Source organism: Hyaloscypha bicolor (assembly GCF_002865645.1).
Source record: "Hyaloscypha bicolor E unplaced genomic scaffold K444scaffold_125, whole genome shotgun sequence".
Classification (NCBI taxonomy): domain Eukaryota; kingdom Fungi; phylum Ascomycota; class Leotiomycetes; order Helotiales; family Hyaloscyphaceae; genus Hyaloscypha; species Hyaloscypha bicolor.
Window position 1 is genome coordinate 9,325 of NW_020194627.1, and position 15,500 is coordinate 24,824.

General features: G+C 47.9%; 5 protein-coding genes across 5 annotated transcripts; 2 read left to right on the plus strand and 3 right to left on the minus strand.

Moving 5' to 3' along the window:
• Positions 1–410: 410 nt before the first annotated feature.
• Positions 411–1,505, minus strand: K444DRAFT_633531 (uncharacterized protein; the record flags this gene model as incomplete). Its single annotated transcript, XM_024883623.1, has 2 exons — positions 411–1,095; positions 1,234–1,505. 2 exons carry the CDS (start codon positions 1,503–1,505, stop codon positions 411–413), a joined length of 957 nt encoding a protein of 318 aa, XP_024732286.1.
• Positions 1,506–4,132: 2,627 nt separating this feature from the next.
• Positions 4,133–5,950, plus strand: K444DRAFT_666652 (Zn-dependent exopeptidase). The gene is made up of 3 exons (XM_024887200.1): positions 4,133–4,886; positions 4,940–5,607; positions 5,656–5,950. The coding sequence occupies exons 1-3, from the start codon at positions 4,175–4,177 to the stop codon at positions 5,809–5,811; spliced, it is 1,536 nt and encodes a 511-aa protein (XP_024732287.1). The 5' UTR covers positions 4,133–4,174; the 3' UTR covers positions 5,812–5,950.
• A 71-nt stretch (positions 5,951–6,021) lies between these two features.
• Positions 6,022–9,497, plus strand: K444DRAFT_633533 (uncharacterized protein; the record flags this gene model as incomplete). Its single annotated transcript, XM_024883624.1, has 2 exons — positions 6,022–8,054; positions 8,609–9,497. The coding sequence occupies 2 exons, from the start codon at positions 6,022–6,024 to the stop codon at positions 9,495–9,497; spliced, it is 2,922 nt and encodes a 973-aa protein (XP_024732288.1).
• Positions 9,498–9,989: 492 nt separating this feature from the next.
• On the minus strand, positions 9,990–12,479 carry K444DRAFT_596260 (glycosyltransferase family 2 protein; the record flags this gene model as incomplete). The annotated part of the gene is made up of 3 exons (XM_024878423.1): positions 9,990–11,289; positions 11,339–11,823; positions 11,870–12,479. 3 exons carry the CDS (start codon positions 12,477–12,479, stop codon positions 10,117–10,119), a joined length of 2,268 nt encoding a protein of 755 aa, XP_024732289.1. The 3' UTR covers positions 9,990–10,116.
• A 189-nt stretch (positions 12,480–12,668) lies between these two features.
• On the minus strand, positions 12,669–13,598 carry K444DRAFT_87607 (uncharacterized protein). The gene has a single exon (XM_024888767.1). It carries the CDS (start codon positions 13,386–13,388, stop codon positions 12,858–12,860), a length of 531 nt encoding a protein of 176 aa, XP_024732290.1. The 5' UTR covers positions 13,389–13,598; the 3' UTR covers positions 12,669–12,857.
• Positions 13,599–15,500: the final 1,902 nt, after the last annotated feature.

Here is a 15,500-nt window from a genome sequence, read left to right on the forward strand (position 1 = left end):
ATTAACAAATTAGCGCGATTATCTAATCATCGCTTATCGAGCTTATCGGAGCCCACACTGGATGTACGAACTGAGCAATGAGATGGATGAAACTTTGAAAGTTGTCACGTTCCCGAAAGACCGATTCGTTTCCTGAACTTTGTAGATTTGTATTGCGTAGCCTTCCAATTTGACCTTCTTTTCCCGGGAAGAGTGGGAGGTTGCCATTCGACCCAATTGATCTGACTCGAAGCCCTATCCTCTAGAGGCGCGAGAAATTACTTGGAATTAAGAACGAACTTAAAGACCAAGAAAAACAGGATTAGTTAAAGTGGGGAAAGGGCACGAGAGAGGGAAGCGGAAGAGAAGTGGTATATAGAGAATATATAATATAATTGTGCTGACGGACTTTTTAATAGTTGAGACTAATATTACCACAATTTATGGCTCGCGAAATAAGCTTCCGGGCGACTCGTTCTCGTCGAGACTGCCAGACACCTTAGCCATGTAGTGTCCATGTTGTACTGTACCAGGTTCTCGTCCCGCATCTCGCGCTCAAGGGGAGTCAAGAACGAGTCTGACCTTCCGCACGGCTTCACCAAGTTCGTCCATCCTGCCGTCCAAGCCGCCTTTTCTTTTTCACCAAATTCCTCCCCGGAGAAGTGGATACTGCCTTGGACCAACTTCTCGTTGGCCTCGAAAACCAAAACCCTGGTGTTACCATTGTCCTCAGCCCCGACGGAAAATGTCAAGAGAAAATTCGAGCTACCAAGATGCTCCCAATTATCCACGTCACAACTCGCAACGGAAAAGCGAACAGGTTCTTCTCTTCCGAAGAGCAAGCCACTTGGTTGTTGCGAGATCTGGAAGAGATGACGAATAGCAAGCTTGACGGTCTTGAATGAAAGGCTATCGCACTGTCCAAATAGTTTGGCAACCCAAGGCTTGCGAGGCCGGCACTGGCTAATGCTGGGGTCGAAGTGCCATATGATGGAAAATGGAATCTTCATGCGGACGTGGAACGCGCCATCTTCGAGAGGGAACCGGATCGAGCTATCGGCAGTGAAACCGGGATAGCCGCCATTACGATTGCTCGAGACACGTATCGATCTGACGCTAAATGGGGAGATTTTATCGATAAGTTAATTGAAAGGAGAAGCCTGCTACTAGGGAAGTGACTTGATCCGTGGGGTACGGGCTCGGGTCTTAAATAATGTTTGTATTTGCGGATTGGATAACGAGTACTAAGTGGACCTGATCAGTAGGCGATCTTCGAGGCAGCAAGGCAGGGACGCCGCGTAGAATTGTGTCAATGCTAAACGGCCCGATTGACGGGAGGCGTGCGAGTTGGGCGTTATCTGCAAAGTTATCGGATGGCCCATCGCCCAATGGGCAGGCTCTGATTCGGCGGCATCTGTTGGAATCTGCTGAAGGCTTGCAGCCGGGTATCCTCTGGGACTCGAGAAATTCGACTTCTCCGTCTTTCGCCATACTTGGTGATAAATCGGAAAGGGATTGGGGGACATTGCGAGAGACAAGATTGAAGGAATGAAGGAGACCTCTGTTGACAATTTCACTTTACTCGGAGAAAATGATACAAGTGAGCAAGTTGAAACATCCCGTCAAAGAATTTCCTGGACTATATGGGTTCTTGCGATGATCCTGTGAGACTCGGAAGCGGCAGCAGTCGGGGCTTAACACCGCCGGTCCTCCTCACGTACTCTACATCTCCGTTCCGAGAACAAGCAGTGGATGTTTGCCGAGACGGTGGCTTGTAGACTGCATGGTCTGGGTGCATGTCGGCTCCGCAGCCTTGGGTTCCTGACCCAGTTAAGAGTTGTCACAGTTGCCCAGCATGGGGTACCGTGCTTGGGGCGTATTTGTGATCCACTCGAACCCCAGATATACAGGAGGTGGGGAGCAAGAAGTTTTGGTGTGTGGAGAGCTGACATGGCATTCTCTTGGCCATCGGAAAGGGGGGAATATGTAAAACGACACCACCCCGGGTGTCGATTGGGGTGTCAATTGGGGGCCACTAACCCAAAGTAAAGGCGCTCTGACAGGCACACCAAAAGTCCAGCTTTCTCTTTAATTTAATACTTCTTTGATTTTCTTATAGCGCTACTAAAGGGTTATTCAATTATATATATATTTTAAAAATATATAAATTAGTAATGGTTTTTTAAATTAAAGAATTCAAAAAGCAAATATTTTATAACTTAAAAGTAAGCTTAAGAAAGTCTAAAAATTTAGCGAATAAGTCTCTAAAACTAGAAGTGAGAGCCTTATAAGCCCCTAATTTAAAGGACTTTATAGGGCCTAAAAACTAGAACTTAAATAATTAACATATAAATTCGTTTAAATTAAAATTCTGTTTCAAGAAATTATTTTATTATAAGTTAAGAAGCACATGATTATATTATAAGCCTTATAACATACTAGCTTATACGTATATTAAAAATCTCAACTTAAGGTCTTTAAACACCCCGGCCCCCAATCGACACCCCTATCGACAATCGGGGGTGGGGGGTCGTTTTACATATTCCCGGAAAGGGGGGGTTGGCCAATCGCAGTAGCTCGGAAACTGGAGACTTCGGAGACGCGAAGTTGTCAACAGTATTGATACACGGCATTGTTCCTACCGGAAGTAGGACAGCACGGTTTTTTACAGAACAATGATGGAGTAGAATTGCACGGAGGATCAGTTTTGTAGTGAATGATTGTTTGACCCGGGGTTTGGACTTTTAAGTCTGTTCCTGTCTTTCGAACGAATTTTTAGTAGGTATAGCTTTAAAGACTTGACGTTAGCAAAGCATTCGCATCCTTTGTTTCCTTTCTCAAAGTTTTGAACGGTTCATAACAGTGGGATTGTTTTCGGCAATAAACACGGTCTGAATAGGATATTTTACTCGGAAGAAGTTTAATGTGGCACGTTTGGGTCATTTCTCCTCTGTTACTTTCTCGACACTGAACTTGGCCTATGTCTATCTAGGTTTCCCGTATTCTCACCCTTCGGATACCTGCTCCATGGAAAGCAACCTGGGAGTACCCTTGAGTACAAGGAAACAATTGCCCCTTTAGGGCTACAATCCCGTTCCCGTAGACTTGTATCGTACTCCCCATTCCGTGCCACCCCTCCATCCCGTCCCGTACCATGCCATAGCGGGTTTGCTTGAAGAAGGTAGGAAACGAGCACCGGATACTTGCGGTGTCCAAAACCCTTCAAAGGTCATAGGATATAACACGGAAATTTCCATCACAAGGTAATTAACCAAATGGAGAAGGATTTTCTGTTTAACTTGAAGGATGACGTTGGCGATGAGGTCGAGTTGGAGACTCAGACCATCCTCACCATTGCATTTCCTATCACTGCATTTCCTATTCTGGATAAAGCATTCTTCTTTTCTTCCCTTGGGAATCAAACCAAATCCGTTGAGGCTTTCCGAGGCTGATCCGTATTATTGGGCGACATACAAGAAACAGGCACACATGCAGTTTACGACCATGCCAGCCGCAGCATCCACATTAGTGTCGACACGCACCGATTTAAGAGAATCAGAGCACCACCTAAGCAATAAATGGCTTCGAGCCAGCTGATGAGCAGTTGACAAAGTGGTGGCTTTCCCGCCCGCTATGGAGAACATGGGATGAAAATCCTAAGTCACAGGCACTTTTTAAACTCAAAGACATGCATAGAATGGTTAGAAGAGCCAAAGGGGGGAGGCAATCCTTGAGTCTTAAGAGAAGACAGAATTTCCAGTAGAATATTTCCAGCAACAAATGAACAGAATCAAATAGATTGATGAAATACATAAGCCACCTTCCAAATTAATTATCCTCCCCCTCCCTGTAGGCTGACCCCGCGTCGGCCGCGGGGAAGCATTTACCCCACCTTTGAGCTGTAAGGTAGCCTGAAACGCGTTGTATATTTGAAATCAGCGATGATCGTAGGCCAATTAGGCTCTTGAACCCCCGTCCCTATCTTGTATCGCTTATCTGCCCCCTACTTAAAGTACCACCTTCCCTCCTAGGCAAACCACTGACATGATGCGGGAGAAAACACCTTCCCAAAATCCCAAAATCTCGAATAACGACGTCGAATGTGGAGAACCTCTCGACGAGAGTTCCATCTTTAAACGAATTACAATAATCCTGAGAATTCCCTTTGGAGTCGGAAACGGCGACCCATGCGACAATGCGATCGCTTCTAGATTTTGCCGGCCTCCTTTGCACGGCAATACTCATTTTTCGACCAGGGGTATTTGCTTTATCAGACCACTCACCGACCTTCGGAAGCAATGGTTTCGCAAATTGGGGTTCGGCAACATGGCCACTGTCCAGCGTAGGAGTACCACTCGTCCCGCAAACAACAGACCATGAAACTCTCGAACTATTGAAACAAATAGACTCGAAACGAATCCAATCAGCAATACAAACACTTGTTAATTTTGGCACACGGCATACAGCTTCAGACACCACGAGTCCTACTCGGGGCATCGGAGCAGCACGAAAATGGCTATTAAGTGAGATGACCGGGCTGGCGAAACCGTCGAATGGAGCCATGAATGTTTCCATGCCGTGTTATTTTCAGGCAGCTCAACCGAGTTCTGGGATGCCAATTGGGGCGGACGTGTGTAATGTGCAGGTTGAGATCAAAGGTGCTGTAGACCCGAATAGGACTTATGTTTATACCGGGCATTACGACTCGAGGAGGTTGAATAATAGCAACAACATGGACGACGCCCCAGGGGCTGATGATAATGCTTCTGCAGTGTCTATTGCTTTAGAACTTGTTCGCATTCTTGCTCCCATTGTTGCAAAGAACCCGCCTGCTGCCAGTATCATCATTGCAGCTGTTTCAGGTGAAGAGCAAGGATTGTATGGCAGTAACTTTCTCGCTCAAACGCGTGAGTACTAATTCCTTCCCACCTGCTCCCGAGTCTGGTCTGATATCGAGAAGTGAAAAATGCCTCAGTCAACGTGCAAGGAAACTTCAACGACGATATTGTAGGAAGTGGTTCGAACGCCCCCTTCGACCCTCAGAACCAGCACACCGTCCGAATTTTCGGCGCCGGAACAGACTATTTGACTCTCCCAGCCCGCATCATCACAGAAATCATCGCAACGGGCTATCAAGATGACACTCCAGCTCGCCATCTAGGACGTTACGTCCAAGAACTCAACGCAGGTGCCGCATTTGTGACTGATATGGATGTAGCACTCATCTACAAGCCCGACCGTTTCCACCGCGGAGGCGACCACGAATCCTTCCCCAAAGCTGGATTTCCAGGCATCAGATTCACGGAACCGCAGGAGGATTTCTATCATCAGCATCAGGATCCGAGGACTCAGGATGGTGTTATTTACGGCGATGAGATTGAATATGTAGACTTCGACTACACCGCGAGAGTGGGGAGAGTGAATCTACTCAGTCTTTGGAGTATTGCGAATGCGCCTGCTACCCCGTCGAATTTCACGTATGATGTGAATATTGGGTTCCTGGCGAGCAGCCTGACGACTCCCGCTGATTATCTTGATAATATTATCAAGCTTTATTGGAATACGAATCCAGTTGATCCGTTGCTGGATTATTATGAGATTGTGTGGCGGCCGATGTCTAGTCAACAGGTGAGTTTACTGGAGATCTTGGGAGAGAGGATGCTGACTTAATTACAGTGGACACATATGGTAAATGTTGGGACTCAAAACACGACTCGCCTTCCGATCAGTAAGGACAACGCGGTATTTGGATTGAGGGCGGTAGGCAAGAATGGGAAGAAGAGTCCAGCTACCTATGCGTTGGCAGTGGAGTCCGAGTACTTCGGTTCTTAATTCAGGGACAAAGGGGGAAAACAAAGCGAACAGCAGGGAAGGAAACTTAGGAAACAATGATATTGTTCCTTTGTGGATTTAAAAGGGCGAGGAACATAGCAGATAGAACAGTATATAACAATAAATTATCAACCTTCCGATCCTTCTGCATTGCTCAACATACCAAATACGTGGGAGCTTTTGCTGGCTAACACCCCAGACGTCATCAAAATGCCGAAAGGAGGACACCATGACAAGAAGTCCGAAGACAAGAGAGCCCACGACCGGAAGAAAAATCATCATGACAAGAAGTCTGACGATAAGAAAGCTCACGACAAAAAGAAAATCGATGTCAACGATTCTCGCCGCAAGAGGACTCGTGCTCTTCATCTCTCATACCTGGATGGCCATGATCCTGGCAACACCAACCATCCACAGTTCCTCGATGAACTGCCCGAAACTAAGCCACACCGGTACCGCCCCAAAGAGCTCAGCTACTTGTTGTTTCAGAATGCCAGCAAGCGCCATATCTCCCAACTCTCGGCCACCGCACAACATAGATTGAAAATGCCAGTTAGGATATGCGACGCCAAGTCTGACGCCCAGAAGCTCGTCAAGGAATGGTTCCCAATCCTGGATGAGATCTTTTTCTTCAGCACAGTTGGTCCACATTTGATGAACGGGATTCATGTCTATAACGACCCGACCCCCGAAACGAATAAGAGCGTATACGACAGCGCCAAATCGTGGATCGAGGTCAACGTCGGGCATGAGCTTGGCCACCGGCGCTGCGAGCGCCAGTTTCTTGCTACCCTGCTCCACGAGATGGTGCATGCATTCCTCGGGACCTTCTCATGTGGGAAGAAGTGCTGTCAAGATAACGCCAAGGAAGTCAAAGGGCATGGATCAGTCTGGTGCAACGCTATGGTCAAGGTAAAGACTAAATTCGAACAGCTGGTTGGCTGGGAAGCAGACTTCAACATTGCGAGCTCCGTGATGTTGGAGATGGAAGAGAGCAGCTGGCAACCAAGAAAAGACCAGCTGGTTCGATGGGGTCTCTCAAAAACAACAGTGTTCAATGAAAAGCTGGGTAGAGACGTTGGCTTCATACGATCGGAATGGTCTGGCGTCGATGAGGAAAGATCCGATGACGAGAGAGAGTCCGGTGATGAGGAAGAGTCCGGTGATGAGGAAGAGTCCGGTGATGAGGAAGAGTCCGGTGATGAGGAAGAGTCCGGTGATGAGGAAGAGTCCGGTGATGAGGAAGAGTCCGGTGATGAGGAAGAGTCCGGTGATGAGGAAGAGTCCGGTGATGAGGGAAAGTCTGAAAATGGAGATATAAGCCATCAAACGCCCTCAGGAAGGAAAGGGCATCGTCACAAGTCCTCCCACCAGAGGAAGAAGCACCACAAGTCCTCTCACGCACAGTTCTTGGATAAGCTCCCCAATCCAAAAAAGCACCGCTTCCATCCCCGAGAACTCAGCAACATCCTCCAGCAGAATGCCATCAAAGTATCATTCTCGCGGCTCCCTGCAAAAGCCCAGCGTCTTTTCGAAAAGTCCGTCCCTAGCTGCCATTCGACCAGTGAAGTTTGCCACCTAATGAAAAAGTGGTTCCGCGTACTTGATGAAGTATTCTTCTTTGGCAAAATCCGCACACACCTAAAGGGCGGACTCACCGTGTACAACAAAGACTATAAACGCTTCTATGGAAAATTTGATCCGAACAAACGCAGGATCGAGATCAATAACGTTGCGCACGGCGACGGAGAGGGGCGACGTTCGCACCAACTCATCTCCACTCTAATCCACGAGATGGTGCACGCATTTCTTGGCATCTACACTTGCAGAAAGATATGCTGTTGGAGAAAGTTCTTCACGGATATTGATAGGTTGTTCTGTGGGGGTGGACATGGACCTGCTTGGTGCGATGCTATGATCAAGATCGAGACCAAACTTGGGGAGTTGGTCGGCTGGTCTGTGGATACTGGCATAGATGTAGCAGTCATGATGGAGATGCAGAATGAGCGTTTAGAGTGGCAGCCCACCAGAGAGCAGTTTGTGCGATGGGAATTACAGGGAGAAACGACGGCCAACGCAATGTTTGGGGATGAGGAAACGGGCTTCGTGAGGAAAGAGTGGCCCGATTCTCGCCATGACCACCGACACCACCACCACCACTACGAGGACAGTGAATACGACAGTAATAATAGCAGTGATGATAGCCAAGATCAGGACCAACAGTGGGTACTCTGTTCTGTCATGTAAGCTGCATGCACTTCCGCAGTTCCTTCATGGTTTGCGAAAATTCGACGACCCATTCTTTAGGTATTAATAGCAGTTACTAGACTCTTGGGATCCACGTGCGGCAATTCTGGCAGTAGACAATAGGATATTCTCTTACTATAACGGAACCTGAAATTGACGTGCATTGTTAAAATCTTGAAATGTAACAGCAGACATGTAGAACTGAATCTAATACTGAACTGATAACATACGATGGGAATTGATTGCGTTGAACACCGCCTAACCCTCATAAACACAATCGGCTTTGTAATGGCTCGTAGACCCCTCATGTTTTAGTGTGCTGTACCAGCCACCTTCATATTCAGCACCTGAGGTAAAAAGGTCTCGCTTAAGAACAAAGGGGGAACAAGCGAGATTAAATATGGAAATAAAGAAAACAGTCGCATTGTTTATTGTTTATTGGCGTCTTTCGTTAAAGCAGAAAGGAACTAATTTAACAGAGCAATACGTAATCATTGATAAAATATCCCACACCTTAATCTTTCCTCATTATCTGACAACCCAAAGGAAGCCGGACATTTTCTAACGGTAAGACTCATCACGATGGGGAAGGGAAAACATCACCACAAAAGTCTAAGGATAAGAAGAGCCTTGATAAGAAGTCAGCTTCTAAGGATAAGAAATATGACACCAAGAAACGTCTTCCCGACCACCTATTATACTTGAAAGTTCACGATTCCGGTGTCTCGGATCATCCAAAGTTCTTACGCGAGCTTCCCAATACTAAGCCCAACCGCTACAATTCTAAAGAGATTAGTTACCTCCTCCAACAAAATGCCGAAAAAGGAGACGCCTCTCAGCTCTCTACTGCGGCTCAGATCAGAGTTAAGATCCCTGTCCGCCTGTGCGAGAACGAGGCCGAGGCGCAGAAGCTCGTCAAAGAATGGTTTCCTGTGCTGGATGAGATATTCTTCTTCGATAAAGCACACTCAGTCCTAAAGGGAGGAATAACACTGTATTCCGACAACGAGGAGAATATTCATGGCGATTTTTCTAAAGATAAGAGCGATATTGAGATCAACTTGGCGTATCTACTTGGCAGATCAGGGTACTTGCAACCCCAAGGGGGCGAGCAACGGATCGTCTGCACTCTGCTCCATGAGATGTTGCATGCCTTCCTCCATTTCTATGCCTGCAGAAAGAAGTGCTGTGAGAAAAGAGTCTTTTTCCCTGAGAGCGGACATGGAGTTACTGGACACGGAAAACTTTGGTGTGACGCGATGGTAAAGATGTACGCCTCCCTCGATAGGTTGGTGGAGTGGCCTGTTTGGTGTGATATCGGGTCGTCAGTTATGAATGAAATGCAGAACGGTGGGACGAATGGGCAGCCAACGGAAGAGCAGCTAGCTCGATGGGGGCTTTCTGGGCAGACAATTCCCAACTTGAGGGGGAAGAGATGAGCTTCCTTCGGCATGAATGGCTAGGCGCTGGCCCGCTACCTGTACGGCCGGATTTTGGACTACCCGTTTCGGATCACGAGGATAACATTGATAACAGACATCGTGGGGATGACAGGCATCATGGTGACGACAGACATCGCCATCACCGCCCCCTCAGACATCGTCAACATAAGCATCGCCGACATCACGATAAGGAGCCTGAATACACATGGGTGTTGTGTGTTGTCATGTGAGCTACTGACAGCCTGACACTTCCGAAGTTTCGTTCTTCTGAAAAATGGGGGCAAATTGTATCTTAAGACGGTCACTAACTTTAGCCAACATGGGCCTCACTTCCAGGATACATAATTACAGCAATAGGGGGTGGAGAGCTTTCTTCCCAAGGTAATACTTTGATATTGATAAACCTTGTGAATTATGTGATATGTAATAGCAGGAGACAACTCAAGACACAATACATCTAACAGTATATTCATAAATTAACATTAGGGCATGGGATCCTTCAATGAGCCACTACTTCACAACTCCAATCAATAACTCAACCTCAACACCAATTCTAATCCATCTAAATCTAAACGAAATAAAGTCTCCCGGGAGCAGCTTACTCAAGTCTAAACCTCTAAACAAAGAACGCCCCAAAAAAGATAACACTCGTAAAGATCGTAACGCCCGAATACTGCATCTCATGCCAGAACGTCTTCTTCGAGTACCTTTGTTTCTTCAACGCCTCCTTCGGCCTTGCAATACCCGTCTTCGGGTCCCTCTCAAGCAACTCTTCTCTGTCCGGCATAGTGGGTGGCCAAATTGCATATTTGATCGGTTCACAGCATGCCGTGATACAAAGGAGCCACAGCATCGGCGGCCAGAACGCGTGTGTCAGGAGGTAAATGTACAGTTTATGCACAGTCGTATTCTCCTTGAATCCCATAACTGTGGAATAAATAACGGCAGCGAGTACGAAAAGGACGTAAAGGAGGTGGAGGTACACGTCGCAATCCCAAAGGATAACTTTGAGCCGCCGGAATAGGGGTGCGCGGGTTTTCGGATCCCGTTCATTGAGTTCCGATTTCACGCTCCCGGAAGACGAGAACGCCATTGCCTTGCCGCCGAGCCAGGTAGGCAGGATGAAGCTGCGGATGATCGTCATGGCATGGAAAGGGGCCATCCACATCTGTGCGCCTGTATCTCTCTGCGCCAGTCTGTAACCGGAGGGCAGGTAAGTGATCCATTCATTTAATCTCGTCAGCACAAGAGATGCGAAGCAGAGGCGGATCTGCCAGCGTAGTTGGTTGTTTGAGCTATAGGCGACGAGTTGGCCGCCCGAGATGAGCACGATGGGAATGGTGAGGAGAGCGATAAGGAGGAATATCTTGAAGAATGCGTCGATTGCGAAGACGAATGCTGATAGTCGTGCAAAGAAACTCATTCCTTTTACCAAATCTCCGTAGAGACAGAATTTGAGTTTTAGAGCGGTTTGTAAAGTGCCGAGCGTCCAGCGGGTGCGTTGCTTGAGGTGTCCAGTGAGGGTGTCAGGCACGGTGCCGTATTGTAGTGCTTCGTGGCAGAAGGCTGTTTTCCAGCCTGAGCCGAGAAGGAGGGAGGATGTGAAGGTATCTTCGGCGAGGGAACCGACGGGCCAGCCGCCGATGGACTCGAGGGCTTGGCGGCGGATGGCATAGCCGGAGCCGGTGCACCAGGCTACCCCGTTGGCGTCTTTTGTGGGCTCCATGACGTGGACGAAAGTGTCGAGAGATTGAACGAGAGGGTCGTTCTCAGGGATGTTGTAGAATAGCTAAGGTATCATTAGCAATGAAATGGCGATCACGTGAAGGAAGACTTACCTGCGGAGGACAGACCAGCGCCATCTCTGAATCGCTGACCATGTGAGCGATGATTGCTCTCAGCCAGTCTGGTTCCGGAATCATGTCTGCATCCAATGCAGCGATGAACTCCCCCTCACCACCATCTACCCTGGTCACAAAGTCGGTTCCGCCAGTCAAGTTCCCTGCCTTGAAGTGGTGTGGGACGCCCTTGATCTTGATACGAGCATGGTAGTAAAGGTTGGGGTATTCCTGGCTCAAATCTTCGATTGCCTTTTCTAGCTCAGCATCTTTTCCGTCATCAAGCACAACGACTCGAAAGCGGTCTTGAGGGTAGTCGACGGCACATGCAGCACGAGTTGTATCCAAGACAATGTCAACATCCTCTTTGCAACATGTAATAAAAACGTCAACAGTGGGAACGTTCTTGCCAACTAGACGAAGCTTAGGGCGGCGGCGACCGCGGATGGAAAGCATTTGGTACATTTGGTGTAGCAGTGCAGGACCTGGATCATATTAGACACGAAAGACCCTCCGGCTGAGAAGACTTACACGCAACACAGCCCTCCGCAGCAATGAACAGCCATGCCATTATATATGTCTTATGATATGCTCGCTGAGCATACACTGTGCAATGAATTCGATATCCATAATACAAAAAGTAAGCGGCGACAGCCAGGAACGTGAAAAGTGGCGAAAGGCGATAAATTTTCCGTTTCCAAGGCACGAGCAGGTCAGCATCGTCGTGTTCGTGTAAAGTTTCGATGGTGAAGGTATCGGGGTTGATGTATGTCTTGAACGAGCACGCACTCTTGGATGCTGCTGCCAAGTTTATGTTGTAGAGCTGGTTACCATCACCGAGGAGACTTTCCGGGTTGGGCGTCGGGCAAGCTGTTGAGCCGTCGCACTCATCGTATTCGGATGTGAGAGATGTCGATGAAGGGCTGCGGCGAAAGGTTGGCAGGGGGTATCGAGGCAGCTGCGTCGTTGAGTCTTGATTATGATTAAGAAAAGGTGTTGAAGAAGATGCCGAGTGCGAGGGCCCATGGGAGGTCAGAGGTGGGCTGGAAAGGGGGGAGCTTGGTCGACTAGGCAATGGTGACAACGGTTGGAAATGGCCGTATGGCGAACTCTGCCTCGACCTTGATGAGAAAGAAGCCATTGCCAAAGAAAAGGTTATGAACGAAAGATGAAAACGAAAGACAGTGAAGTGGAACGAATGTAGTGTTGCTGGTTGACGAAAGAGCTCTGGGGAGCGTTGAAGGACTATCGATGGAATACCCAGACAGTTCCTTACTCCGCCTGATATATAAGATTGAGAGATATCAATCGGGGCTTAGAGCCACACCTATCGGACAATCCGGCCCAGACTGCCTACTGCGGACGAAGCCCATCTCGAGAGATGCAGATCGTCCTGCCGGACTTGGCCACGTTCACAAGCTTGTTCAGATCTCCAGGGGTGGACCATAACTAATGGTCTTTAGCCAACAAGACCGCAGAAGAGAGCTCTCAACAAGTGCAATCACTACACTTGCCGCCACTAGCGCGCTCTTCGGAGCTGACAATAGTGACGAGTAACTTGACTTCTAACGGGTCGCATGGTACGCGCCCCAATGCATGTAGACCCTAGGTGCGGGACAGTCCGCAGGAAGGCCAGGAACCATTGCTTTTGTCGCATTCCAGGATATTGATAAGCTTTGTCCCTGGGGGGGGTTGGAAGGTGGTCCCGGAACGGTACCGATGTGCGCTGCGGCAGGGAGGCCTTCGTCGGGACTTTTGGTATCTCCTTTGAAGTGACCAGGTGCAATCTGGATGAAGTCATGCGGCGAAATGACTCCTGGTCTACATCAGCCCTGACTTGGTGTTCAACGGATGTGAAGGTCGACCTATCATCTTCATGTCCAAGAATAGACAGCCATGATTGCGCCTCCACCCACGGATCCGTATTAGCTTGCGCCTCCACTTGCGCGGAACGGCAGAACAACAGACGAACCTGACGGCTTGACAAGATCAGGGTTCGTTTCATGTGTCGAAGAATTCTTGTCAACGTCCTTGGGCTCCGCAGGCGCATTGACGTGTGGGTCTGCCACGCAGACCTTTTCGTATCGGCACCTGTTCGTATCGATATCGGTGAGCATGGATTCGGATGAAACTTCAAAATAGAACATCAGCTCCGACTTCTGGTCGATGGCAGACTCTGGGTGATAAGAATTGCACTCGTGGCTCGTGTGAGTTGATGAGCTGAGAGCCTCGCCGGTGGGATGTTCTTCGTGTGGAAAATTGTAGCTTTGCGGCTGATTTGGATTTTAGCGAGAAAGTTTACAGTAGTAACCTTAACCTTACGAGTCCCTGGGACCCGCTAGCGCTACCGAATCGGGATATTATCCAAATAAGGTTGCCCCTTTCCCCTTTTCAGTCATGATGCATCAATGGCGCCCCACGCAATTTCGGAGCAAACTCGATGATAAGAAAACACCCGAAACAGGAGATTCGAAGGCGGGTTCAGAATACGTCATTCACCCCCCCTGGCACTCACGGACGGTGGGCCTGGCCCCTAATTTTCAAATCCGGGCACGCTCAACGAGGTGTTTATCTCGAAAGCCATGAGCCAAAGATTCTTGAGCAAGTGAGATTACTGTATCTAGCTTTCATACAATCAGCAAGTGGCCAAGCACTTTATCTCTCTGTATCACAGGCAGGATTTTGGAGGCCTCCGCTCGCATGTATTGTGCACTGCACGAATATTTCCACAGTATTTTGAGCTTATCGAATTGCTGTCATATGTTGACACCCTATTTTGTTCTATTTTAAGCACAGGTTCGGGGGTTTTGTCGTGTTTGAGTCTGGTGCGGCAGAGCCAGAACTTGCATTCGTGAGACCCTGCGTTGTCCGTGTTACCGGACTTTCTTCGTTTACAGTTTTACTAGGTGAGAAGTATACGAAGGAGAGGGTCCAGTGGTTGATAGTCCCCGTGGTTGATTACGTGCCGTGTCTTTAGTACTTTTTGAGTGCTTGATACGAGCTGCTGAACTTTGGATTTACTTTTGTTCCACGAGCTTGTGGGTTCGAGGCGGCATGGGTTGACAATGGCACTTCTTGCCTTCTCCAAGGAGAAAATTTGGTTTATACGTGCGATTGCAGGACGAAGGACTTTTGTTCGGGGGAGGAGTAGCGTGGGAGTAAGGTAGAAACCCCGAGAGTGGAATGGAAGTGCTAACCCGGCTGGCAGCTGGCTCGAGGAGCAGACAAAGGGACATATGGGCATTCTCTGTCATTTACGAAGAAGATAGAATTCTATTTGAAAATCAATCTTTGAATTGCAATTAGGCTAGATTCTTCCCCTTCGGGAATCGGGATCCAGTGTCTTTTGCTGCACATATGAAAGAGACAAGATCAACCCGCTGAAAGCCTTTGAGAGCTCACAAAAGTATCTACTCTGAGTACCCTCAAACCCACACATCCTACAATTCTCCAACCTGCGAAGAAATCGTTCCTCTTACCCGAGAGTCACTGAGAGATCTTCAAATCCCATGACAACGCCCGTTAAGAAGCAGTAAATTGCCGTGGATAAATTCACAAAAGAAGAGATAAGATACGCCATCCTCATCTGAACTTAAAATGTCCTTCAACAGGGATATCTGATTGTCGGGCGACTTGGCAAGGAGGTTTGGGAGGAGCTGGAAGCAACAGGAGATCAGAGAGGAGATGGCGAGAATAATTTATGCGACGAGTGACATGAAAAATACGAGAATGAGATCAGGGTTCTCCTTGACGAGCTCATAATTGCCATTCATATTTGGCCATAATGGCTAGATTGATCACTGCTGATATTGTACAAAAATTGACAGTCCATTCAGTGATACAACGAGTCGAGACTTCGTGCTAGTCTTAATCGACGCACAATAAGCCCCAATATCATGCAATCGAGGCATTTATTATAGAGTAAGTCCTAATTCTTTAGTCTCTTCAGAGTCAAGCGAATGACTAACGGCTTATTCTAGGACGTTACTTTAGCAGTGTTTCGAAATGAGGATAGAGGGGTAAAGTTTGCTATACAGGTTATACAAGACTCACAAAACATGTTATAAAAAAGAAAGCATATGGCTTAAACAGTATTCTATGTTACGACAAGTATATCACTTGCCCTTCAACTAGACAGAGCACTAGTTCTGGGAGTTCTAAA